General features: G+C 42.5%; 1 protein-coding gene across 1 annotated transcript in view; it reads right to left on the reverse strand.

The window, feature by feature from the left end:
* WIF1 (WNT inhibitory factor 1) overlaps positions 1-27070 on the reverse strand; it is a 52787-nt gene that overhangs the window by 16993 nt on the left and 8724 nt on the right. The window contains exons 3-4 of the mRNA XM_054016183.1: positions 6346-6454; positions 251-391 (exon numbers count right to left, since the gene is read on the reverse strand). Of these exons, the coding sequence (XP_053872158.1) occupies positions 251-391; positions 6346-6454 (250 nt within the window). The remainder of the gene's footprint in view (positions 1-250; positions 392-6345; positions 6455-27070) is intronic.

The raw sequence follows: 27070 nt of genomic DNA on the forward strand, positions 1-27070 counted from the left end.
GAATGGGAAGAGATGTGTCATCAAGACGATCTTTCTAGTGAGATGTAGTTCAAACTATGAAAAGCGTTTAAGAACTCTTTGCCTTAGCTGCCAGCAAATCCGTGGCAGAGCCAGAACAACAACCTATGAATGATGACTCTCACTTAAATCTGTTTAACCCCAATATTGCTGTTATGACTGTCTGTATTGGGAATGAGACTTGAGCAATTTAACCATCACAGACTAATGATATCCTGTCACCATGGCTTACCTTGCTGACATGTTTTAAAGAAGATAGCATTTTGGGGTGTTTGGAGGATTACATTGCCTTCTGAATTCATTATGATCACAGTAACTTCAAACGCCGCTACTCCATCTTGTTTTCCAAGGCATGGAAATCCAACCTGAACGACTAAAAAGAAAAAATATGTATAAATATTTAAACCTTAATATATTGTAACCCCACAATAGTCTTCAAACCATGATTTGAGGACTCCAGTAACTCAGCCAGAGGTTAGGGGTCTGTTGCAGGAGTGGGTGGGCGAGATTCTGTAGCCTGCAATGTGCAGAAAGGCAGACTAGATGATCCTGATGGTCCCCTGTGGCCCTAAAGTCTATGAGTCTAAAACATTACATCTCTCTGATATCTGTTATTTGTGAAAACTAGCAGGTACAGACTATGTTGTTAACGGTCAGACAAAACCACTTCTACTTGTACCCCAAAGTAGTTAGTCTTGTAAAGCAGACTAGGGGGTAACATTTTCAACAGTACCTGACTTATGTGCCTAACTAACTCTCATTTTTCAGAAGTGATGTAGGCACAGATCCTCAGAAGTATTTAGGTGTCTAATTCCCATTGATTTAAATGGGAGTTAAGTGCCTAAATACCTAAGGTTAGGTCTACACTGAAGCTGGGATCAAGTCTCCCAGCCCAGGTAGACAGACTCGCACTAGCAGGGCTTGAACTAGTGCACTAAAAATAGTCATGTAAACATTGCCACTCTAGGCACCTGAGCTCAGAACAGGGGGTTAGGTGAGCTTGAGAATCCGAACTGCTGCCCAAGCTGCAACCTCCACACTACTATTTTTAGTAGGCTAGCTCTAGTCCCACTGATACGAGTCTGTCTCCCTGAGCTGGGAGGCTCGGTCTCAGCTGCACTGTAGATGTACGCTAAGACCTACTGAGACTCAGGCTCCTAAGTTACGTTTTAAAATGGGACTTACTCCCTTTTGAAAATTTTATCCTAGATATAGTCTGTTCTTATGGATACGGCCATTGATATTTAAATAACTGTCTTTAATAAAAGCTTGTTATGTGAAGTGATGGCAGGATAGCACACTTAGTAAATAAGATAATTGATGAAAATATTTTAAAGAATAGAGAGACACCACTTTGACAGAACTCCTTGAGTGTCCTAAATGTGATGGATAGCTGGAGATTTGCACACTCTTCTTGAAGAGCCAACATTTTTGAACTACAAAGAGTCTTAGTAAGTAATTAAAGGCAGTAAATCTGAGTATTTTAATGAGGAGGAAGGCCTGGTATCCCAGAGCTTTGGAATGAAGTTATGTGATTGTCACAACTGATCTTAAATAATCTTCAGATGAAGCAATTATCTCCTCTCTTGATGACTGGCTCCTCCTTGCTCCTTTATAAATTGGATCCAGCTATCTGTGATTATTCACTCATTTCCCCTAAATTTGGTCTGAGACTTCAGAGCAAAATACTGAGCTAAGAGCTTTGTATTTTGTTTGTTTTAAATTGGTTGCTATAAACATTTTCTGTAAGTAATAGGTGGGCAATTTTTGTTGTTCGTTGTGTTACTTCTATATACCATAAAGAGTCTCAAATGCAAGTTGTGTATATAATATAAAAATACAACACAGTTTATTACTAAAACTTATTCTGCATCTGACAGATCCAACATAGCTAAGGGACTGTTGACATTTTCATTATAAAATCTGTTTTTACTTTTATATTGACCTCTTTAAAAGACTATTTAAAAAAATAGGTATCTCTGCAGTAAGTGGAAAAGTCATGCTGTGGATTAAAAACAGTTTAAATGCAATGAATAATTTAAATTTTAGTGAACATTTGCTTTTCTCAGTGCAAAATATAGTAAATAATGCAGTGCTCAAGAGAATGGTATTAAGAAAAATGTCACAATGTTTTGTCTTAGAGGAAATAGAGGTGAAATTTGGTGATGCCACTATGGGCCAAAGCTTGGATCCATTGTTAATGACAATCTCCTGTTGAGTTTAATGGGATCAAGATTTGATCCTAAATTACTTCAGCCTGTGGATTTAAATAAATAGATTCATAGAGTTTAATGCCAGAAAGGAGCATTGGATTATCTAGTATGACCTCCCGTTTATCACAATACATTAAATTTCACCCAGTTACCGCCTGTTAACTGGTTTGATTAAAACATAACTTGTGTTTGGCTAAAGCGTATCTTCCAGAAAGGCTCCAGTTTTACTTGAAGGTATCAAGAGATGGAGAATCCACCACTTCCCTTGGTAGTTTGTTCCTATATCTAACTACCCTCACTGTTAAAAATGTGTTCCTAGTTCCTAATGTGAATGTGTCTGGCTTCAGCTTGAAGCCATTAGTTCTTGTTATGACTTTCTCTGCTAGTTTAAAGAGCCCTTTAGTACTCGGTATTATCTCTCTGTGAAGATACTTATGCACTGTAATCAAGTCACCTCTCAATCTTCTTGTTAATAAACTAAAGAAATGGAGCTCTTTAAGTCTCTCACTGTGAGGCATTTTCTCCAACCCTTGAATCATTTTATTTCGTGGAAGACTATGTGTAATGATGCCAGCATCCTAGGAGTTGAATGTGTAGTAGCCATGAGATTTTGGGCTGGAATTCACAATCTCTTGGCTCCATTTCTTACTATACCCCTGCCATGATGGGGTCCTCCCTCTCTACTTTCCCCATTTCTTTCTCTCCTTTTTCTGAGATTTGTCTCCTCTTACCCAATGCCTTCTCCCTTTCTCCGCTCCTCTTAGCACTCTCTGCTGATGGGAGATGCCAATGAATGGGAGTTTGGTGCCTAAATACCTTTGAGGATCTGAGCCTTAGCTCCTAAACCAAGAATGAGTTGGGAGGGACAATTCCTGCTGCTAAACTGTTTGGAGAGTAGGAGCTCAGCCTGTGCCTCGGAGGGAGAACAGGAAGGAATGGCCATCAGAAAAACACCTACACACTATCCATCACTCTTCTTAAAGCTATTCTACTCTACCTGATTAAAGGCCTTTCATGCGTCAAGGACTGGGCCAAATGGATCACTCCCAGAACACACTATATTTCTTAGTTAGTGGCCACAGTTAAACTCTGTCTGGTCTCAGTCGTGACAGCAGAAAATCAAGCCTATTAATAAGCACTTTGGTGAATACTTTGACATCAATGTTTAATAGAAAAATAAGTCTATAAGAGGCACAATCAATTTTATCTCTGTTGGGCTTCAAAATCAATAAAATAAGGGTTTCTCATGTAGAATCTGGAGTCTGAAAAGATTCTAGGAAACTTAAATAAATTGACAGGCTTGGGCAGCAACCCTTTACTAAAGCTTTACACTATTCAGATGAGACTTCAGGGCCTGGTGACTTACCTACAGGTATCTGCTTAATTACATTACAGATCTCTTCTACATCATAGGTCTATTTAAGTTTTCCTACTGGTCCTTCGGAAGAGTATGCAAATTAACACTTGCAATTTAATTTCATCTGTTTTTTCCTTTATCTGGCTTTCACACACACTGTAAAAACTTCTCACTCATGCTGCACAATTCTTTTCTCTTGTAGTTAAGACTGTTTTTAACCATCCCTTATTATAAATGAGCCTTTTCACACTCAATTCATATTACAAGTTAAATTTTGGGAGTTTATTACCCCCAGTCATAATAATGTTGTTTTAACCAAGAAAAAGCTGTGTTTTATCCAGAAGTAAAATCTTAAATTACCCAGGAGTGTTGTCAGTTTTAAAAATATTTTTTTAAATGTGCATTAATGATTTTGTTTAGTTTCTCTTTCTCTTTCCCCAGAAAGGAATTCGTTTATCCAAAAGCACTGCTTTATATGTTTCCCGTATTTGTTTCTTCAGGCTCTGCCTTTTCCATGCATTAAAAAATAGATTTTGGGCTAATCTTTCAGAGCATTCAGAGGTCCCTGAACAGTTTTTAGACCATCATTGATGTATGGTCCAATTATGTTAGTTGCCTAATAGTAGCTTCAATGAATAGGGCTGTAAAGGAGATCATTGTGGGCAAGATTGTGGCATGGTCTAGCCACCGTTTTTGTACTACTATAGCTATGCTGGTGAGGGTTGTGATTTTTTTTTTAGTGTGGATGCAGTTATACCAGTATGAAGGTGCTTACCTCAGTTTAGCCTGAATTAACTATACAGTACTGGCAAAACTATGTCCACACTAGGAGAACTGTAAGGCTTTAACTATACCAGTATAGTTAAACAGAACAACTTTTTTGTGTAGACAAGCCACCATGGGTGGATGGAACTAGCTACATCAAGGTAAGAACTTTCAGTGCCAGCCTCCACCAGGATTTTACATTGAGATAGCTAACCTCAAGATAGCAATCTCAATTTAAAAACACAATTATTTTTTGCAGTGAAGACATAGTATGAGCAATACCTTATTCCAAAACTATTCCTATTGATTTCAACGGTACTATCATTGGGCGAGGTACTATTCAGCATGAGTAAGGATATTAGAATCTGACTCTAAGTAGTCAAGTCTGGCATATACTTGCTGGAGATGGGGGGGAAAGGCGTAATCTCTTTGGTCTGTAGATTAGAAAAAGAGGTGAAGTTAGATTGGGGTTAGGGAAGAAATATTAACTTAATACAATTTAACAGCACTGCAGTACGCAAGTGAAGTAAGTCAACTATAGGATGATATGCATCCGAAGAAGTGGGCTGTAGTCCACGAAAGCTTATGCTCTAATAAATTTGTTAGTCTCTAAGGTGCCACAAGTACTCCTGTTCTTTTTGCGGATACAGACTAACACGACTGCTACTCTGAAACCTATAGGATGATAGGCTGACTTATCTCAATCACACTGCCCACTTACTGGAAGGCTCTTCCAGTTTTTCTGGTGTTTTAAGATGCACCTCATCCTACAAGAACTTTGGAATATCATGATTGTTCCATGTACCTCTGCACAGACACAGTGAGTCTAATTTACCACTAAAGCTGGTGAATATTTTCAATCTAAAAGAATTGATCAAAAAATGCACTTTTCCAATCTTAAAATTTAATTGATTTTTTTTAATTAATATTGAATTGACAATGCCATCAAAATGTTTCCTTTATTGCCTTTCATTTTCAAAATAGACAAATTAAAAATGTTGTTTTACAATTTTAATGTTTTCTTTCTTTTTACAAAAATTCCACAAAGTGACTAAGTTGAAAAAAAGGGGAAAATCCCTTTTTTCTCCTCCACTTTCCCATTTGCCTGACTTTTTTTTTTGTTTTTTGCTACTGTCTAACTTTTAATTGGTCATCTTAGTCCTTTAGTGAGTTAAACAAAACCAAAATTAAAAATCATTTTTGAAAATTAAAAACAAACAAAAATTCTGCTCAATTTTGATAATCATGAAAAATTCTGAAAAACAAAGTCAGTCTGTCTTAATGTTTTTGCCTACTTTACACTCACTTTGCACATATCTAAATGACTATATGAAGTAAACTGCAGTAAAATTAGTTCTGATATGCACTTATAATGTCCACATACTTTAACCATTGACAATTATTTAACTACTACATCTCTAACCTTATATAACGCTGTCCTCGGGAGCCAAAAAATCTTACCGCGTTATAGGTGAAACCGCGTTATATCGAACTTGCTTTGATCCGCCGGAGTGTGCAGCCCCGCCCACCCGGAGCACTGCTTTACCGCGTTATATTTGAATTCGTGTTATATCTGGTCGCGTTATATTGGGGGAGAGGTGTATTACTATTACCCAGCTGTTATCAACTAAAACAAAATAATAATGCCTTTGAATAATTTTGAACTGCAGTAATGCTTCATATAAATGAATTTTAGGCATCAGACTTTGGACCAACTCCTGCTGGCCTACTTCCATGAATAAGAGTAACAAGATTTGGCTCAAAGAAGAAAAATAACTAAAAGGGGCTGTTCATTAGATTTTTAGTAATGGAGTAAGGTAAAGTGATTTCATATTATTTACATGGAACAAGTGTTCAGCATTATAACAAACAATTTCCTTGATGCTAAAATTTACAGTGCAATTTATAATATGGTATTTACCCTTTTAACTACTTGCTTTAGAATGTATTTTTTTCCAGAAACATTATTTTTATAACATGAACAACACAAACCTGATGCTTTGTGAGGAACTGTTCCAAGCAGGGGGATATTTATGGTTGGATCAGCCATTATGCCTTTATCCAGTGAGCGCAAGGACAGGAACTCATAAAAGTACTCAGCCTACAACAAAATGAATTGAAAGTAAATGTTTGTTAATTGCAGTCACTGGAGCAACTATTCAGCATATAGTCTAAAGTGGAACAATAATACACTTTCAACTTTCACACCATCTATTTTTTTCATTTTTTTTAAAAATGCGTCTTTGTTTAAACATAATTTTCAGATGAACATTTGTCCTGTTGAATATTGGCATGTGACAGACCTTTAAGCTTGAGGCAGCCTAATCACAAGGAAAGTTGCATGCTTCCTTGTGCTGCACTCTAATACACCATTACCAAACAACAACCTTTCGATTATGATGTCAGGAAAGTATAATCAACAACTTTCATAAGTTAAAAGTGTGACAAACACCAACCATTATGTAACTGGACCCTTATTGATTCTGTGTGTTTCACTCTTGGCCTCAAATGGCACTCCTGTGTACTAAATACATCTCCTCAAATTGTAAATGGTGCACTTGCTCAAAAGCTCTGAAACATCACAGTTGCTAATGTCAGTCTGGAGTCCTTTCAGGCTCCCACAAGTTGAGGTTTTCACTTGAGTGTAGCACAGGGAAAGAGAGCTTTTAACATCTCTGAGATTGATAAGAGTATTTTTTAAATATACTGCACAGTAAATGACAAGCATTAGCAAAATTAGTGTTGCACTGCAATTTAATTACCGATAATTGGTGTTTAAAAATGACTGTAAAAGGATTTTGAAGCAAGAATTCTTACTTCAAAAACAAAAAAGGATACAGCACCTTGCTGGCTAGTTGTCACAATGATTTTCTGCTGACCTCACTCTCTCTTACTGTCAGCTTCATTGAGTTCAAACGGCCTTATGTACATATCCAAAGATTTATTGCGCTTGCTTTAATTTTGTGGGTTTATTGAGGAAGAATTACATACACTACTGAAATGAAGCATTTTATCAAGAAGAATAACTGGGAAGAAACATGTACAGTAGATGCTACCTCTGAAAAATTAACTGATTTGTCTATTGAAGATTCAAATGTCAGAGGAGACCTCCATGTATTTAAAAGTATTTTTACACAACATACAAGCTCCAGCAATGGGCTCCTATCAGTGTGTTTAATTACTTATCGGTCCCCATCACCATAATTTGAACACCTCAGATGGTAATACATTCCTCTTTACAACAGCCCTGAGAAGTAGGGAAGTATTTTATGAGTGGGAAACTGAGGCACAGAGAGATTATATGATTTGCCCAAGGTCTCAAGAAGGAGTTTGTGACACAGCTGGGAATGGAACCCAGATTTCTTAGTTCCCAGACTCCCCTTGGAGTAGCCAAAGCTGCTGTGATGTTTATTTCCACTTTGTGCAGTGCTTGGGAGTATAGAATATATATATTTTCTCCTCTTTGACCAGAAAGAGAGAAGATTAGATGTTCACGGTACAACTGAGGATCTGGTACCTCCTTCCTTGTTGATAAAAGTTACTGCCTAAGTGTTGTAAAACATGATTGGTATATCTTGGCTGATCAGGGCTGGAGTCATAGCTCTTAGAACATATCTGATTGGTCTGACTTGATCCAACTGATACTATGTTGGAGATCCATTCTTCCATTAACCTTAGATGAAATTTTTTTTCTCACTAAACCTACCTGATTCTAACATGCTATGTCCCTCTGAATGCCCCTTGACAATGGGATGAGGGAGGGCCAGGATAATGTGTCCTGGAAAATAATAAACTTTGGAAAGAAATTAAGAAATTTCTGGAGAGGACAGAAGTGGAATGTCACTCACAACAGAGAGCTGGTGCAAGAGAACTGTTCTGATCCGAGACATCATAGCCCTGATGGATATGACTGGGTAATGAATGACACTGTTTCTTATGGCCAAAGGCTTTTGAACCCTGTCCTCTGATGGAGACAGGCTTCTGTGGAGGTTGATATCTAAGGCCTTGTCTACACTGGCAAGTTTTTGCGCAGTAAAGCAGCTTTCTGCATCGTAACTCCCGAGGTGTACACACTGCCAAGCCACTTAGTGCGCAGAAACAGCACTGTAAAAAAACCACCCCGATGAGAGGCGTATAGCTTTCTGCATGTGGCTACAGTGCCACGGTACCAGTGTAGACACCCTGGTCGATTACAGTGCTGTGATTGGCCTCTGGGAGGTGTCCCACAATGCCTGTTCTCGCCTCTCTGGTCATTGATTTGAACGCTACTGCCCTGCCCTCAGGTGACCAACTGTGAGCGCTACCCCTTAAATTCCTTGGGATTTAGTTGGAGGCATGTAGGTAAGTGTAGCGGTCAGTAGGTTTCCGGTATAGGGTGGTATTTATGTGACCATCGCTTATTAGCACAGTAGTGTCCAGGAAATGGATCGCTTGTGTGGATTGATCTAGGCTGAGGTTGATGGTGGGATGGAAATTATTGAAATCATGGTGAAATTCCTCAAGGGCTTCTTTTCCATGAGTCCAGATGATGAAGATGTCATCAATGTAGCGCAAGTAGAGTAGGGACGTTAGGGGACGAGAGCTAAGGAAGCATTGTTCTAAGTCAGCCATAAAAATGTTGGCATATTGTGGGGCCATGCGGGTACCCATAGCAGTGCCGCTGACTTGAAGGTATATATTGTCCCCAAATGTGAAATAGTTGTGGGTGAGGACAAAATCACAAAGTTCAGCCACCAGGTTAGCTGTGACATTATCGGGGATACTGTTCCTGATAGCTTGTAGTCCATCTTTGTGTGGAATATTGGTGTAGAGGGCTTCTACGTCCATAGTGGCCAGGATGGTGTTTTCTGGAAGATCACCGATGGATTGTAGTTTCTACAATCCTGGACGCCCCATCATCTCAGGCATTGGCACCCTAACATCAGGCTTGTCTGGTTATGTGGACTCTCTTCTCAGACCCTATGCTACCAGCACTCCCAACTATCTTCGAGACACCACTGACTTCCTGAGGAAACTACAATCCATGCCTCCAGCTTCCATCCAGGACACACCACACGATCCATTGTCTACAGCCAAGCTCTAAGATATAACCGCATTTGCTCCAATCCCTCAGATAGAGACAAGCACCTACAAGATCTCTATCAAGCATTCTTAAAACTACAATACCCACCTGCTGAAGTGAAAAAACAGATTGACAGAGCCAGACGAGTACCCAGAAGTCACCTCCTACAAGACAGGCCCAACAAAGAAAATAACAGAACACCACTAGCTGTCACCTTCAGCCCCCAACTAAAACCTCTCCAGCGCATCATCAGAGATCTACAACCTATCCTGAAAGATGATCCTTTACTCTCACAGATCTTGGGAGACAGACCTGTCCTCGCTTACAGACAACCCCCCAATCTAAAGCAAATACTCACCAGCAACCACACATCACTGAACAAAACCACTGACCCAGGAACCTATCCTTGTAACAAAGCCCGATGCCAACTCTGTCCACATATCTATTCAAGTGACATCATCATAGGACCTAATCACATCAGCCATACCATCAGGGGCTCGTTCACCTGCACATCTACAAATGTGATATATGCCATCATGTGCCAGCAATGCCCCTCTGCCATGTACATTGGCCAAACCGGACAGTCTCTACGCAAAAGAATTAATGGACACAAATCTGACATCAGGAATCATAATACTCAAAAACCAGTGGGAGAACACTTTAACCTGTCTGGTCATTCAATGACAGACCTGCGGGTGGCTATATTACAACAGAAAAACTTCAAAAACAGACTCCAACGAGAGACTGCTGAGCTGGAATTGATATGCAAACTAGACACAATCAACAAAGGATTGAATAAGGACTGGGAATGGTTGAGCCATTACAAACATTGAATCTATCTCCCCTTGTAAGTATTCTCACACTTCTTATCAAACTGTCTGTACTGGGCTATCTTGATTATCACTTCAAAAGTTTTTTTTCTCTTACTTAATTGGTCTCTCAGAATTGGTAAGACAACTCCCACCTGTTTATGCTCTCTGTATGTGTGTATATATATATATATATCCTCAATATTTATTCCACTCTGTATGCATCCGAAGAAGTGAGCTGTAGTCCACGAAAGCTTATGCTCTAATAAATTTGTTAGTCTCTAAGGTGCCACAAGTACTCCTGTTCTTTTTGCGGATACAGACTAACACGGCTGCTACTCTGAAACCTGTAACCAGGATGTAGCTCTGCATCCTGGTTAGCCAATACTTTGTCTTTCTCAGATTCAGAGAAACCCCTTAAAGTCTCTTTCACTATCCCCCTGCTGCTGAAAGCCCTTTCCAAACAACAAAGGTGGCGGTTATTCACACTGTCTTCATTGTAGGCCCACCTCAGTCAGTTCTGGGCACAGAAACAGTCTCTGGCCTGGCTCCAGTGAGGCTCAGCAATAGCCTCCTTGGCTCCCTGCTTGGTCCAAGCCCCATCAGTCTCTCAGCAGCAACTTCTGGCTTTCTTGAAGCAGCTTAGCTGGTTTAGACAATCCACAAAGCGATCTTCCAACTCATGACCAGGATCTCATCTCCCCACCAAAATGGAGCCCACCGTGTGCTGCTTCTCCATCCCAGAATGAGGCCCCTGACTCCCTGCAGCAGTCTCTGATCCAGGAACCTCAGTCCAGTCCCAGAGGGTGCTCTCCACTGCATCATGGGACTTGCAGTCCTTCAAAACTGGCAGACAGTACATAGAGGTCTGTGTAATTATAATACCTCCTTTCAGAGGCTCCTCAAATAGGTGTGCCTACCATGTGTAGACAGGTGTTCTTCAGATCAACTGAAGATAGAGAAATTAAAATTTTCCTTGTGGGAATTGCTGGTATGGTGGAATTTGGGTTTCCATCCTGAACTCTGGCTTCCATAGGAATCTGTTCAAGAACTTCAGGCTGAGTGCTCCTCTGTTGTGGAACACTTTGGCACTAACAAGAGTCCCTAAGCCTTCTTGTTCCCTGGAAGATCCCTTACCCCAGTGTGAGGCAGATGATATATTGCAGTCTTCATACTCTGGTATTTTAACTGGTTCAGGTTCAGGAAGATTGATCTCTAGCTAGATCCTTAAGATGGTCTGGTGGGATAGTTAGTCTGTGTCTGTCATTGGCAATCTGATTGCGCCACCCACAATTTTGACACCCACATAATCGCCAGCCAGGTAGCAGCATTCCTTGGTAAATGCATTAGTCTGCCATCCTAGTAGTATATCCATACCAAGAAAGCCATCGAAACCAAACCACTGCCGATGGCCACAGTTACTGGGTTTGGCGGGGGGCATGGATCAGCATTCACGTTGCACTCCTTGTCAGGACCCGGCCTGGGAAGCTAATGATCTAATCAGCGGACCAAATTCAGTGACGAATCCTGGTCATGTGCCAACTGAGGCACGTTGTGCATACGCTAAGAAGAAGACTGGGTTTCTCTACAGATATGCTCATTGCTGTTCTTGTTCTGACACTTAATATGGAGCAGCTGAGGAAGGTGGCAAGAATTTAAACTGTCAATCTCACATTCTTTAGCCTTCCTCAGAGCCCAATTTCACTGTTGTGCAACAAAGCTGATACAACTGTAGTTCTGTAGACCTGCAGCATCAGAGTAAGCGTGAGGTCCCAGTGTCTCCACAGAAGCTGCTGATGGGCCCGGAACATAGTGGGAGGGACTAGGGCAAATGGTCTAAGAAATAAAGGGTGGGTCAAAAGGCCCCTACTGCCAGCTTGTGCCTCAATGTCTGGGCGATTCTCCCTCTTGTCCCTCCATGGCTAGCTGATTGGAGGAGAGTGAGAAAAATGGTGGTGCATGATGGACTTGCAAGAAGCAGAGCTCAGTTAACTCAGCAGGTGTGGCATAGCTGACCCATGGCAAGCAGAGTCTGATAAGCCCAAGCGTTTTGTGCCCTTTTCTGCCAGCTTCTCGATTCTTCTGGCTGCCTGTGGGGAGTTTGCGCCAGGGAGATGTGCTGCACTGGAAGCTGCTGCAGCCAGATGCCTCAGTGTCAGAATGGGATTTCCTTCTCCAACATCAGTCTACAGCAATGTGTGTATATTTATGTATATTTAAAATGTTCCAAAACAAAATATTTCACTGTTCACACCTTTCTTCCTGCAGCAAGGATGAGAGAACAAATATTTGACAGACCGTAATTAAGTTGCTTGAATGGATTAATGGCCTCTCTTGGACAGAGAGACTGAAGTCATCCTACCATGCAACTACCAGCCAATAATACCAGGACCCTCCAGTGGGGAAGAAAGCAAGCTCTGAAAGAGATTTCAGAGTTGGGTTGCCCTGGCAAAGAGATCTTGGGTTTGAGGCAGAGAAAATGTAGGAGGGTTGGGCTGAGCAGCCCAGGGCTAGGAACCCTAGGAGAAGCCAAGCTTCGGACTGGACTTTGTTGTCTTAGGGTATGTCTACACTGCAGTTAAACACCCGCGACTGGCCCATGCCAGCTGACTTGGGCTCAGATTTAGAGGCTGCTTAATTGCGGTGTAGACATACCCTAAGACAACAAAGTCCAGTCCAAAGCTTGGCTTCTCCTAGGGTTCCTAGCCCTGGGCTGCTCAGCCCAACCCTCCTACATTTTCTCTGCCCAAGCCCAAACATCTACAGTGCAATTAAACAGCCCCTTAGCCAGAGCCACCCATGAGCCCGAGTCAGCTGACATGGGCCAGTCATGGGTTTTTAACTGAAGTGTAGACATACCCTTATGGCATGTCTACACTGCAATGTAAGCCCATAGTTCAAACTCAGGCTCAAACCTAATCCCCCTTCTGTCTACACACAAATCATGCTAACCAAGCATTCAGACCCAGGGTCCCAGGACACCGGGGTGTCGACTTGGGCCTGGATAATGCAATGTAGATACTGGAGACCCAGGTTGGGAGTCAGTTTTTAACAATTCCTAACCTGGGGTTACAAATGAGGGTAGATGCTCAAGCCCTAGGTTAACAAACACAGGGTCTGCTAACTCGAGTCCCAAGCTGGTCTTAAATTGCAGTATAAACATACCCTTATTATTCAATGGCTGGCTAATGAAGTCAAGCCCCAGGAAGAGGTGAATTTTGAACTTTACTTGAGGCATGTGGAGTGTGTCTGAGAGCAGGTAGGACAATTGCTTCTCTCAGTGTGTATTATCGTATTTTGATGTTGCAATGGTTACTGCAAAGTTTTTTTGTTGGGGGGTTTTTGGACAATCTCTCTTCTCAATTCTTTTTTTTTTTTGTCTCCAGCAGCTGCTTCTGTTCTGATGCTGCTTTATATCTGTGTCCTGTTTTTTTTTTTTCCACTTCCTTCTCTTTCTGGCACTCTCTCTTTCTTTAGAGGTGATTGTGAAGTGGCTCCTGCATCTGGCCTGTCAGATTTTGGCAACTGAGCCCTCCAGACATGCATGAATGAGAGCACTACTAGCAAATGCACAAGATTTATTTCTTTTTTGGCTGAAATGTACATCTCTCTGGACATTAACTGCTCTGGATTCTGGGAGCTAGATTCTACCAGCATACATCTTACTGGAGAACCCCAGTAGCAAAAAGTTCATTGGGAGAGGAGGTTGTAGGGGCTGTAACTGCTCTTGCACAAGGGGGAACCATAGGGAATCAGTACACCTCAAAACATGGTGTTGTTGACCAGCAAAGAGGCGTGGTCTGAGAAGCCAGGAGCATAGTGTGGCTCCCAACTGTGACATTCCTATGGATCCTCAAGCAAGGGTTAAATTTCCCCTGATGGAAATCCCAAAGGAGGGTAGTGACAGCAACACTCCAAGCTTTCCACCAAGATAAATGCCCTTCTGGGATTAAAGAGTGTGGCTGAGCCTATTAACTGTAATTTACTCCTCCATGCAGTACCCTTAGTGAATCTGGCTTACTATTGCATTTTGGAACCAAATTCTCCTCTTTTATCCACAGCTTCCCAAAGGTGCTGAGCACCCACAACTCCAGGTGAAGTCAAAGGGAGCTGGACATTCTCAGAGTCTCTTAAAAATCAGTCCTTAAGGACAAGTGTGTGAGTGACTGCTGAATAAGGCCTGTTTTCCAATATGCCTGGAGCAGCACAATCCCTAAAGATAGCACCAGAATGCAAGGATCTCTGTGGATCTTAGATATACCTTCAAATACGCACTATGAATCTTTACACAGTGCAATAATTAAGCAGTTGAGAAGCTGACAGCAAACTTTGAGTCACATACTGCCCTTGATCTGCAATGGGATTCATTTTGATGTCAACAGGAGTGGATGTGTGGATTAAGGACAGTTTTCTTGGTCCTGTTTAAATTTTTACCTGCCAGGTATTTTTTTATTTTGTCATCTTCCATGAAGCACAGCTCTTTAGATCCACATTTGTGACGTGGGATCTCCAAAGAAAGTCTTGTGGCATAAAACAAATGACCTGATTCTCTTGTCCTTTGCACGTAGGTAACTTCATTGATTTGTGTGTGAGGGAGGAATCAGGCTCAGAGTTATATGCAAGATGCTGGCTCCTCAGATGGCATTCCCTGAAGCAGGCAGAACTTGAGCCTGTTTAGGAAATGTACATTTCATATTCCAGGCAGCATAAGAACCACTCCTACCCTTGAGCTTTTCCTCAGCTGTGTAGCCACGTAGCTACCATATATTAGGCTTATTTTTCAGATAAATGAAAAATCCAAATCCATAATCTAGCACCTAGACATATGGGATCTGATTCTTTACTTGTTTAAAGCATTATAGATTGAGAATAACTTCAATGAAGTCAATAGGGTTCCACTTGTGTATAGAAGGTATAAGTGAGAGTAGAACCAGGCCTACCATAAGGAATGTTTAGCAGTCAGAAATGACTGAAGGGATTACACTGATTCATAAAAACCATTTTTTAAAAGTCCCAGAAATATTATTCCTCAAAAAGTGCTTCAGATAATCAAAGGATACCAATTACTTACACACAATGTGGGGTGGGGGCCTGCATCATTTAAAGGAGTGTGACATATCTCTCAACAAAATAAGAAACCTTTCAAGCACCTACTTTTTTCCTGTGGCATGCCACCTGTGCTATGAATTGTATGTGCATGACACTGAACTGAAAGGTATGTTGCATGTTGGTGGACTAGCTGACAATCATGCCATGTGCTGTGTAATCCTTTTTTGCAAAGTGTTGCAGTATAGATTGGACAGATATACTATATTACTGGGTCACACCTATTTGGAGACTATAAAAGTTATAGCAGGAGCTGTGCAGTGAGGAAATCCACCAGTCAGGCTATGGCCTTTCTGAGCTGTGAAGCTGCTACAGTGCATAAGAGAGGACCTCTCTCTTGTGCATTTGATCTGAGGAATGTGTGCACTAGTAAGTCCAATGTGCCTTAAGCGTCATTTAAAATGGTGCATGCAGTAAAGTGGCTCCCTCATGTGGATTCCGTAAAATGTACCAGAGGAATAGACCATTCGAGTACACGTTAGGAGCTCTACAGTTGAGAAGGGTACTATATACCTTACTCTAGTCTAGTTTATTGTAAAGTGTGCAGGAAATGGACTCCCTCCTATGGACTTCCTAATGTGGGTGGGAGAAGAGCACTCTGTAGTCCAAACTCTAGTACATAGATGATCTGTGGTGCTGCCTTTTTGCAGTCACTCCTGCTGCTTCGGGGCTGCCAAAATCCACACATATGCTACACTCCCAAATACAAACACATCTTTGTCCTCCTTAGCCCATGCATTGTCTACTGTGTATTACTCACACTCAACAGAGAAAGTCTGAAATACGATTGTAAGCTGTGAATTTCAGGGGCCTGGCTTTTCTGCTTGTTCTGCCAAGTGTCTAGCACACTTTGGGCACTATAAAAGTCGTTAGTTAATTATCTCTATTCTGGTAGCGCCCAGAGGCCCCAATCAGGAAGCAGGGCACCATTATGCTAGGCACTGTACATATCATAATGAAAAGATGGTCTTTGCCCAACACAGCCTACAATCCAAGTTAACTGAATAGGATGACAGAAAATCTCTTAATGCCATGCATAGTGCTAAAAAAAACCCACCTCAACCATGTGGGATCAGTACTTTGAAATTTGCAAAAAAAAAATCTGTATCCGTATCAGTATTAGACAGCAAATGTTGCATCCAATATTGATGTACATTAGGCCCAATAATGTAATAATTAATTAAATAATAATAAAAAATTAATAAACATGCCCAGAGTTGCACAGTGCAGCATTAACAATACAAAGAACGAGGAGTACTTGTGGCACCTTAGAGACTAACAAATTTATTTGGGCATAAGCTTTCGTGGGCTAAAACCCACTTTATCAGAGGCATGCAGTGAAAAATACAGTAGGAAGATAGATAGATATATATACAGAGAACATGGGGGTTGCCATACCAACTCTAACGAGACTAATCAATTAAGGTGGGCTATTATCAGCAGGAGAAAAAAAGCTTTTGTAGTGATAATCAGGATGGCCCATTTCCAACAGTTGACAAGAAGGTGAGAGTAACAGTAGGGGGCGGGAAATTAGCATGGGGAAATAGTTTTTAGTTTGTGTAATGACCCATCCACTCCCAGTCTTTATTCAAGCCTAATTTAATGGTGTCCAGTTTGCAAATTAATTCCAATTCTGCAGTTTCCCATTGGAGTCTGTATTTGAAGTTTTTTTGTTGGAGTATTTGAGATCTGTAATTGAGTGACCAGGAAGGTTGAAGTGTTCTCCGACTGGTTTTTGAATGTTATAATTCTTGACATCTGATTTGTGTCCATGTATTCTTTTGAGTAGAGACTGTCCGGTTTGGCCAATGTACATGGCAGAGAGGCATTGCTGGCACATGATGGCATATATCATACTGGTAGATGTGCAGGTGAACGAGCCTCTGATAGTGTGGCTGATGTGATTAGGTACTATGATGGTGTCCCCAGAATAGATATGTGGACAAAGTTGGCAACGGGCTTGTTGCAAGGATAGGTTCCTGGGTTAGTGTTTTTGTTGTGTGGTGGCTGGTGAGTATTTGCTTCAGGTTGGGGGGCTGTCTGTAAGCGAAAAAGTAATCTCCTTTTCAGCTGTTCGGTTCTGCCTACCTACGAGAGCTACCCTCTGGCTTTGGGTCAGTATTTGGATTCCCAAGGCCTTAGCTGCCCTTCTTTCCCTTTTAGTCTTTCTACCCTGCCTGGAAGTGGAGAACAAATCTGGGGATATTTCAGAGAAGATTGGGAGTTAACAGTCTACTGTGGATGGCTCACTAACTTCAGGATTTCTCCCTTTCTCCAATCCCCCTAATAGGGGTAAGTCTCCAAACCCTAGAAAGTCCCTCCCTATGAGCAAGGGGTATGGGAGTTTAGGGACTACACCTGCTGCTACCTCAGTAGTGTTCCCCTGCATTTCAATTTTTACTGGGATGGTGGGGTAATAACTAACTGTCCCATGGACACATGTCACCCCTGTGCGCTTTGCCTGCAGCAGCTGACTACACTTCACAAGCTTCCCTGAAATAAGCTTGATAGCACTCCCCGAATCAACCAGCGCCGTGATTTTTGCCCCATTTAGTTTTACTGGTCTGGTGTACATATGGGGGGTTAGTGCGACCCCCACTATGGGAATTAGGGAGCGTGTGTCTGCCCAGTTCCCCAGGTCACACTGCATAGGCTCCTTGGCATTGGGACACTGTGTAGCTATGTGTCCCCACTCCCCGCAGGCGTAACATCTATATGGGGCCCTAGGCATTCCCTGGTCTCTTGGTTTGGGCAGTCTAATGACACTATCCTCTTTCCCCTCAGTGCTCCGACTCTTTGTGGCCTCCGATGGGCCTTCAGACTCTCTCTTTTTCCACCTAGGGCCCCCTAAGGGTCCAGTCACCCGAGCTCTGGGGTTTGGTGCTGCTAGTTTAACTCAGGGTGCCTCTTGCTTACGTGGTCGGATCAGTTCCCCTGCCGTCCTTCGCCTCTCTACCAATGCGACAATCTTGTCATAGGTAGAGGGTTCAATCTGGCTTACCCAGGCACGAAGGTCTGGCAGTAGTCCCCTCATGTATCGGTCGATGACCAGAACCACTAGTATCTCTTCCAACTCCAGGACTCAGTTCATAACCACTTTTGTGTGAGATGGATGAGATCATATCATTGGGACCGCGGGATTTTGTTTTCCTGGTACCTCCACTCATGATATCACTGGGCTTGCACTGCGGTCATTACCCCAGATCTGGCCAGGATCTCTGCTTTCAGCTGGGGGTAGTCTGCCGCAGCCTCTTCAGACAGGTCATAGTAGGCCTTCTGGGCCTCTCCACACAGGAATGGGGCGAGGATGCCAGACCACTGTTCTCTGGACCAAGCTTCCTGGAGGGCTGTCCACTCAAAGGCCAGGAGGTATGCCTCTACATCATCCTCCCCTTTCTGCAGTCAATTGCTGGCCCATATGATCTGCATCCCATCATGGCCCCGGTTCAGCTCTGTAAGGCTCTTTACCTGGTTTACCAGTTCCACAACATAGCATGGTCATGGTCTTGAGCAGCCTGGTCTATCAGCAGGCGATTAGTCTCTTGCTCCGGCTGCACTGCCTCCTGTTGGGCGGCTGCCTGGACACGGGTAGCCTTCTCCTGGGCAGCTGTGGCTTGTATCAGTACCCGCACTACCTCATCCATTGTGGTGAAAAAAAAAAATAAACCCTCTCCTTTTTTTTTTTTTTTTTTTATATCACCCTTCTTCTTCCGCTGCGCTGTGCACACCAAATCCCACTGCTAACACCAGTTGTGATAAAGTTCCTCCTGCCTTGATGGGTTCTGTGCTTTCTGGGGAATTCGCTTGCCTCATTTAGAAATGAATAAAAATGTAATTTTATCTGTGTAGGCATACCATAATATGAGTGCCTGAATTGACATCAGGTATGATTGCAAATGATTGGCAGGGCAAGTAAAAACGGTCAGTTAACTAAACAAGATAGTCACATAGATACACAATTGTGAGTTATATCAAGGGGTAGCATAATGCTCAGACTCAAAGGGGTTCTGCTGGCATGGTAATCAAGGGAGTGAAGCTTGAGTGGTTTGTGATGTCATGAAGTCCTATAATTTATATTCACAAGACAGGTAGTGCAGTGTAAGCGTCTGCATTCTGTCACAACCCTGACCAGAAAGGGAGGACTCTAGCGATGAAAGGTACATGAAGGAAGGATCACAGACTGCAATCACAGAAATTTGATCATGCTCACCTAATTCTTACAGATGTGCTCTAGGCAAATCTAGGAGAAGGCCAAAAAACCCTCACAAAAAACAAACAAACAAACACAGCCCTGCACAAACCAAAACCCAGGGTGCCTGCCAATACACCCTGGTGGAAAATGCTTTCCTCATTTCAAATTTGGCTAGCTGGTGCTTGTGAGCACAGAGCATCCCATAGGTAAACACCTTGCAGGCATAAGTGAATTCTTTCCATCCTCAAAGAGCTCCCAAAGTATGATGCTGGGCAACTGCTCATCCTCCTTGAGGGCCTTCATGTGGGATCTTGCACATCTCGTCACATCTATTCAATGTGAGACCATATGGGGAAACAGACTTTAGGGGGAAGTGACATCAGCGTACCGATCACACTCAGATGAATCTCTTTATTTTATCAAACGTAATTTTTACAGTTTCCTTTATTTCCCAGTGCCTGGCTCAGCAAGATACCTGAATGAATATGAACTACCTGAGAATCACACTTGAAAAGATCAGACCAACTTTTACCGAACCTTTAAAAGAAACTGGTACAGACACCACTGTGACGTTGTGCAGTCTATATGGTTTTATAAAAACTTGATAATAAGTCAATATAATGTAACTGAGATAGTTTTAGAGAAAATACGGTAATAAGTGAATGTAAGTAACTGGGATATGCCTCATGCAAAAGGTCTCTTGTAAGGTATCATTACAAAGCTTATAATCTACTGAGTGTGATCATCTGATTTGTATAAATGTACCACTCTTGTATCTAAAACTAGAAATATAAAATGTAACTCTGAGGGCCTATTGTAATTGTGTAAAGTGTGGACCATTAATGATGGTTTGAATCTTGATGACTCCCATTGTCTGCAGATGACTGTATTTACCTGTGAGTCTTCCTGTATATGTGTGTGCTGGCAAGTGAGTAATGAAGTCTTGCAGTGACATGTGATCATGTCACCTGAACTGGAATCCATCTTTAACCTGGTGCTTTTCCAGTGAGGGGGGGTGGAAACCCAGAGAGACAAAGAGTTCCCGCCTTATGCAAAAGATATATAAAGGGGGGAAGAGAACAGAGAGGGGGAGGAGCCATCATGAAGAATCCCCTAGCTATCACCTGAGCTGCAACAAGAGCTGCACCAGGGGAAAGAATTGTGCCCAGGCCTGGAAGGTGTCCAGTCTGAGAAAAACTTACTGAAGCATCTCTGAGGGTGAGATTATCTGTATTCAGTTTGATTAGGCATAGATTTGCGCATTTTATTTTATTTTGCTTGTGACTTACTTTGTTCTGTCTGTTACTACTTTGAACCACTTAAATCCTACTGTCTGTATTTAATAAAATCACTTTCTATTTAGTAATTCACTCAGAGTATGTATTAATACCTGGGGGAGCAAACAACTGTGCATATCTCTCTATCAGTGTTATAGAGGGCGAACAATTTATGAGTTTGCCCTGCATAAACTTTATGCAGGGCAAAACGGATTTATCTGGGTTTAGACCCCATTGGGAGTTGGGCATCTGAGTGCTAAAGACAAGCACGCTACTGCGAGCTGTTTTCAGGTAAACTTGCAGCTTTGGGACAAGTGATTCAGACCCTGGGTCTGTGTCTGGAGCCAGACGGGAGTGTCTGGCTCAGCAAGACAGGGTGCTGGAGTCCTGAGCTGGCAGGGAAAACAGAAGCAGGGGTAGTCTTTGCACATCGGGTGGCAGCTCCCAAGGGGGTTTCTGTGATCCAACCCGTCACACAGACACCACGTGAGCCAGTTACTGAAAGTGTCCAGCATGCTTGAATTTTGCCTAAATGGTTTACAGTCTAAGATTCCTATAGGATATGTCACTGCTCCTAGATTTGCAGGTAGTGATGGTGGTGCATGGTGCATTTCATCTTCTACAACTGACCAAAAGTTTGTGTGACCTCTCCAGTTATCTATGCCTTTGTCACCTCTAGACAGACTATTGTTGTGCACTCTAGCTAGAGCTACTTTTGAAGGTCACTCAAAATTGTCATCTGGTTCAGAATGTACCTGCCCACTTCCAGAGATAAGCGGGTCATTATAAGCACATAATGCCAGCGCTCAAATCTCTGAATTGGCTCCCTGAATAGTCTACAAACTAATAGTACAACAGACTGCTTCTCACTTCATAGCCAACTGTAGTACTTGAGGATGGTTGGAAATCTGCAGCTAATGGTTTCTGTGGTTGAACTCTCAGGCCTGGTGGCAGGTCTTCTCCTTAGAGAGCCCCCATTTAGGGAATGTGTTGCCTTTGGCCAGAATTTGAATTTTCAGGCTTCCAGGCTTGATGTCAGGCTTATTTATTTCCTTTAGCATTTGGTTGTTTTTTTTTAAACTTTAGCTGAGATAAACAACTAACTAATGGTTATTCTACGAATGTTTTCTAGAAACAATCAGGAAAGTGGTATTTTTAGTTTTACTGTTATAATTTATTATGGGTAGCATATATAATTTTATCTTTTTTAATATGTTTTTTCTAATTAGAGTGCTCAGCAGCTATGGCAGTAAATGCTAGAGAAATGAATAAATAATTGTCCGTTCCTCTTCTCCCTCACATATCCTAGTAAGTTGGGTTCTACCAGTACCTCCAGGGACAAAAGTCCAAATGGTGAGTATCATATGGGTTTAAAAACAAGCAAACAAAACAAAGCAAACTTTCACATTTAACCTATACTTGGGGTGGGGTGAGGGGAGAGATCAGAAGTGTCCACATGTTTTCTTGTTGCTCAGTTGAAATAGGTCCTTACCCAAGTCTTTGTGATCCCATTTTTTGTGTACAACAGCTTCTTCTCCAAGCTAGACAGACTGCAGAAATTTAACTCACAACTATCTTTTGATGAGCTTAGTAGCTTTTCTCTGAAACGTCTCCAGAAAGTATATACTATGGAATTAAATATATATTGTGACAGGGTTGGGCCAGGGGCTACAGGAGAGTGATCGAAGGCAGATATATTAGCCACAGGTTAAGCAGGTCCCTTTTCCCTGGGTAAGGTAACAGGGGCAGTTCCAGAACAATCAGGAAATTGCTGGAACAAATTAAGACAGACAGGCTAATTAGGACACCTGGAGCCAATTAAGAAGCTGCTAGAATCAATTAAGACAGGCAGGCTAATCAGGCACCTGGTTTAAAAAGGACCTCACTTCAGTTAGAGAGGGGTACGTGTGAGGAGCTGGGAGTAAGAGGTGTAAGAAGCTGAGAATGAGTAGATGTATTGTTGAAGGACTGCGAAGTACAAGCGTTACCAGACATCAGGAGGAAGGTCCTGTGGTGAGGATAAAGAAGGTGTTGGGAGGAGGCCATGGGGAAGTAGCCCAGGGAGTTGTAGTTGTCATACAGCTGTTACAGGAGACACTATAGAGAGCTGCAATCCACAGGGTGGGCCCGGGTTCTCCCCCATCCTCTCACCTCCCTATTTGATATAAGGGGAGTTGATCTGGACTGTGAGTCCCACCAGAGAGGAAGGTCTCTGGCCAGTCCCCTGACCCATTAGATGGGCCAGCAGAGACTGTGGGGATTGTTCTCCTCCTTTTTCCAATGCTGGCCAGTGATGAGGTTAGCTGAGTGAATGGCAGGTTTGTGCCACTAACAAAAGGAGCCAAACTGAGGACTGCCATGAACCTCTGAGGCGAGCAAATCTGCCAGAAAGTGCAGAGCCCACCAAGGCAGAGGAGGAGCTTTATCACAGTACCCAAAATTGGGTGCAGCAGTTTTAGGCTTAAATTGCAGCAAGGGAGATTTAGGCTAGATATTAGGAAAAACCTCCTAATGGTAAGGTTAGTGGGACCCCCTTAACATGGAATTATACAATGGCATAACTTCGCTTGTTTTGTTTATGATACTCCTTCAGATGCACCCTTCAATTAGCTTCTTCGTTGCAAATGAATGAGGCATTTCTATCTTCATACTACTGATAACTTGAATCCTTAAGTTTTTCACTGATGGCATATAATGTGGGTCCAACCTGGCTTGAAAACTATACTCAGAGAGTAGTTAGCAATAGTTCACAATCTAACTGGAAGGGCATATTGAGTGGTTCTATTCAATATCTTCATTGGTGATTTGGATAATGGCCTTGAGAATACACTTGTAAAGTTTGTGGAAGATACCAAATTGAGAGGGGTTGCAAGCACTTTGGAAGACAGGATTAGAATTCAAAATGATCCTGACAATCTGGAGAGATGGTCTGAATTAAACAGGATGAAATTCAATAAGGACAAATGCAAAGTACTACACTTAGGAAGGCCTACGCAATTGCATAAATACAAAATGGGAAATGACTGCCTAGGAAGGAGCACTATAGAAAAGGATCTGGGGATTATAGTGGATCACAAACTAAACATGAGTCAATGTAATACTGTTGCGCAAAAAAAAAAAAAAGCAAACATCATTCTGGGATGTACTAGCAGGAATGTTGTAAGCAAAACATGAGAAGTAACTCTTCCACTCTTCTCAGCACTGATGAGGCCTCCACTGGAGTACTGTGTCCAGTTCTGGGCACCAGAAAGATGTGGAGAAAGTCCAGAGGAGAGCAACAAAAATGATTAAAGGTCTAGAAAACATGACCTATGACAGGGGTGCCAACCTGTGGCTCCAGAGCCACATGCGGCTCTTCAGAAGTTAATATGCGGCTCCTTGTATAGGCACCGACTCCGGGGCTGGAGCTACAGGCGCCAACTTTCCAATGTGCGTGTGTGTGTGGGGGGGTACTCACTGCTCAACCCCTGGCTCTGCCACAGGCCCTGCCCTCACTCCTCCCCTTCCTGCCCCCTCCCCTGAACCTGCCATGCCCTCGCTCCTCCCTCTCCACCCCAGAGCCTCCTGCATGCCCTGAAACAGCTGATAGGGAGATGTGGGGAGGGAGGGAAAGGTGCTGATCGACAGGGCTGCCGGTGGGTGGGAGGTGCTGTGAGCGGGGGATGGGGAGCTGATGAGGGGCTGCTGACATATTACTGTGGCTCTTTGGCAATGCACATTGGTAAACTCTGGCTCCTTCTCAGGCTTAGGTTGGCCACCCCTGACCTATGAGGAAAGACTGAAAACATTGGGTTTTCTTAGTCTGGAGAAGAGAAGACTGAGGGGGGACATGATAAGTCTTCAAGTATGTAAAAGGTTGTTATAAAGAGGAGGGTGATAAATTGTTCTTAACCACTGAAGATCAGACAAGAAGCAATGAGCTTAAATTGCAGCAAGGGAGATTTAGGTTAGACATTAGGAAAAATTCCAAATTGTAATAGTAGTTAAGCACTGGAACAAATTACCTAGGGAAATTATAGAATCTCTGTCATTGGAGGTTTTTAAGGACAGGTGAATCAAATACCTGTCAGGGATGGTCTAGTTATCTATTTACATACTTAGAGCTGCCTCATTGCAGGGGACTAGACTAGATGATCTATTGAGATCCCTTCCAGTCCTACATTTCTATGATCGCAGTTCAATGTACAGACTGGTTGGTAGGTGAATTTCCTGCCTGCTTTAAGACACAGTCCATGTGCCCCATGGTGTGTCAAAAGGTACCTTTTTCCTTGGGGTATGACTCATTAACAAACAAAACTGTAAGATAACAAAAGTCCAGTCCAAGTCTTCTTTTCAGGCTTGGCTGCTCACAGGGGCCTACTTCAGTGTTGTTCAGTCCACACTTCTGGTCCTCTCTGTCTCAGACCCAACACTTCCTTACCAGTTCCTCTTTTTATATTCTTTTCATATTCCTTTCACTGTCTATATATCAGTGTGACTTCCATTTTGAAGGATCTAAAAGCACTTTTACAAAACAAAATATAAATTATGTACTTGTCACAAGGTGATGCTAGCCCTTTCAGAAGCTGACCCCAGTTAGATTTATGAGAGGGCATCTGGGTCCTAGAAGAATGAGACTGGCAGATGAGACCAGGAGCCTGAGAGAAGCCAGACACAGGAAGCAGCTGGTGAGAGCTGGCAAGAGTGGCTTGGGAGAGAGCTACAGGAGACCCAGCAGAAAAGCTGAATCCTAAGGAGAGCTGGAACAGAATTGCTGGTGAGAACTGACCAAAGCTAGGACCCCTGATTGTGGGGAGGCCTTTGGGGTGGAACAACGCAGGGAGACTTGGGGTGAAGACCTGAGAGGAGGAGGCCCATAACAAGGGGTTGGTCCTAGCGAGGGGTTCCTTGACCAGTGGTAGGACTCGGAGACAGAGACGCCTCAGTAGTGGAACATTGTGGGAAGATCTATTGCAGGAGACCTGACTTGAAGGGCTGTGGTAAGAGTCATGAGACTGGTCATTCTGAGACAGGGAGGCCCGGAGACTGGGGTCTTGGATCAAGGGCAAAAGGAACTGGGAACAATGTGCTGCTATTGACTCTCACATGGGTGACTAGGAGATGATGTCCCTCGAGAAGGGAATGGAAAAACTTTTGTGTCCCTATGTATTTACTGTGAGAACTGGAGAATGGTTTTACTACAAGGAATTACTGCACTGGTGTATATGAATAAATTATGCCCAAAGGCAGGTTTTGTATTGGACACTGAAAGACTATGCCCCTTTCAAGGACAGACAAAAAGGGAAACTGAAGCTGGCACACTTGTCATGCTGCAGCCTTCTGCAGGTCAGGCTGCCTTGTAACTGTATTTACTTCAGTGTTTTAAAAAAGCCAAGCAAATTCCTATTCATTTGCTCTCTGCAAATGTACACTAGACATATTTATAAATCTCCAGATAAAGAACAAACTATTTACCTATCTAGGATTAACCACCCCTACACACACCTTTACCCTAGTATCCCCTTTCTTAGCCTACTAGTGTGGGGGAAGGGACATATCTTGCTGTGTGCTCTGAAGACTAACAGATTCAGGTTCTGTCTGATCACTTGTGAGACCCAGTTCGAGTGTCCGAGGCCCTTCAGAGAGAACATCCTGCCAGCAGCATCCTCTTTAAACCAGGGCACTGTCAGTTCAAGCACCTCAGCTAGCAAGATACTGCATGAAGAGAGAAGGATCTCAAAGCACATGGATTTATAGAGTCGGGCTTCTATTGCTTTATGAAACTAGCTGAGCCCGGCTCACCATGGCCAGTCCCTCTCTCCAGCACTCCCATCCAGCCACCAGCCGTGGGTCCTCAGCCCTCATATTTATGTACACTAAATTGGCTTAAGTGCAATTTCCCACAAAAACGCAAACACTAAAAGTAAGGAAGTTGCAAGTTAAGGTAACAACTACATCCAATACTGAAACCAGTCTTCAATTATTAGCCCATTACAACATATTCACTTTCAGTACAACAGTACTATTACTTTGGTGCATATATCAAGGAAGTGAACTTCACCCACACTGCAATGCACCACTTTCTAGTACTACTACATTAAGTAATGTAATCACCATTCCAGTTCCCAGGACAAATTATCTCAGAATGACAACCTTGGCAGCTGCACAAACCAAATGGAGAAAAAATACAAAGCTGCTGATCACATACTCAGAATAACTTATTGAAAACATAATAAACTTCTATTTACCCTATGACTTTCAAAAAAGTCAGATCAACTGTGTAATATGCAGC

Source organism: Malaclemys terrapin, chromosome 1, assembly GCF_027887155.1.
Source record: "Malaclemys terrapin pileata isolate rMalTer1 chromosome 1, rMalTer1.hap1, whole genome shotgun sequence".
NCBI classification, from domain to species: Eukaryota; Metazoa; Chordata; order Testudines; family Emydidae; genus Malaclemys; species Malaclemys terrapin.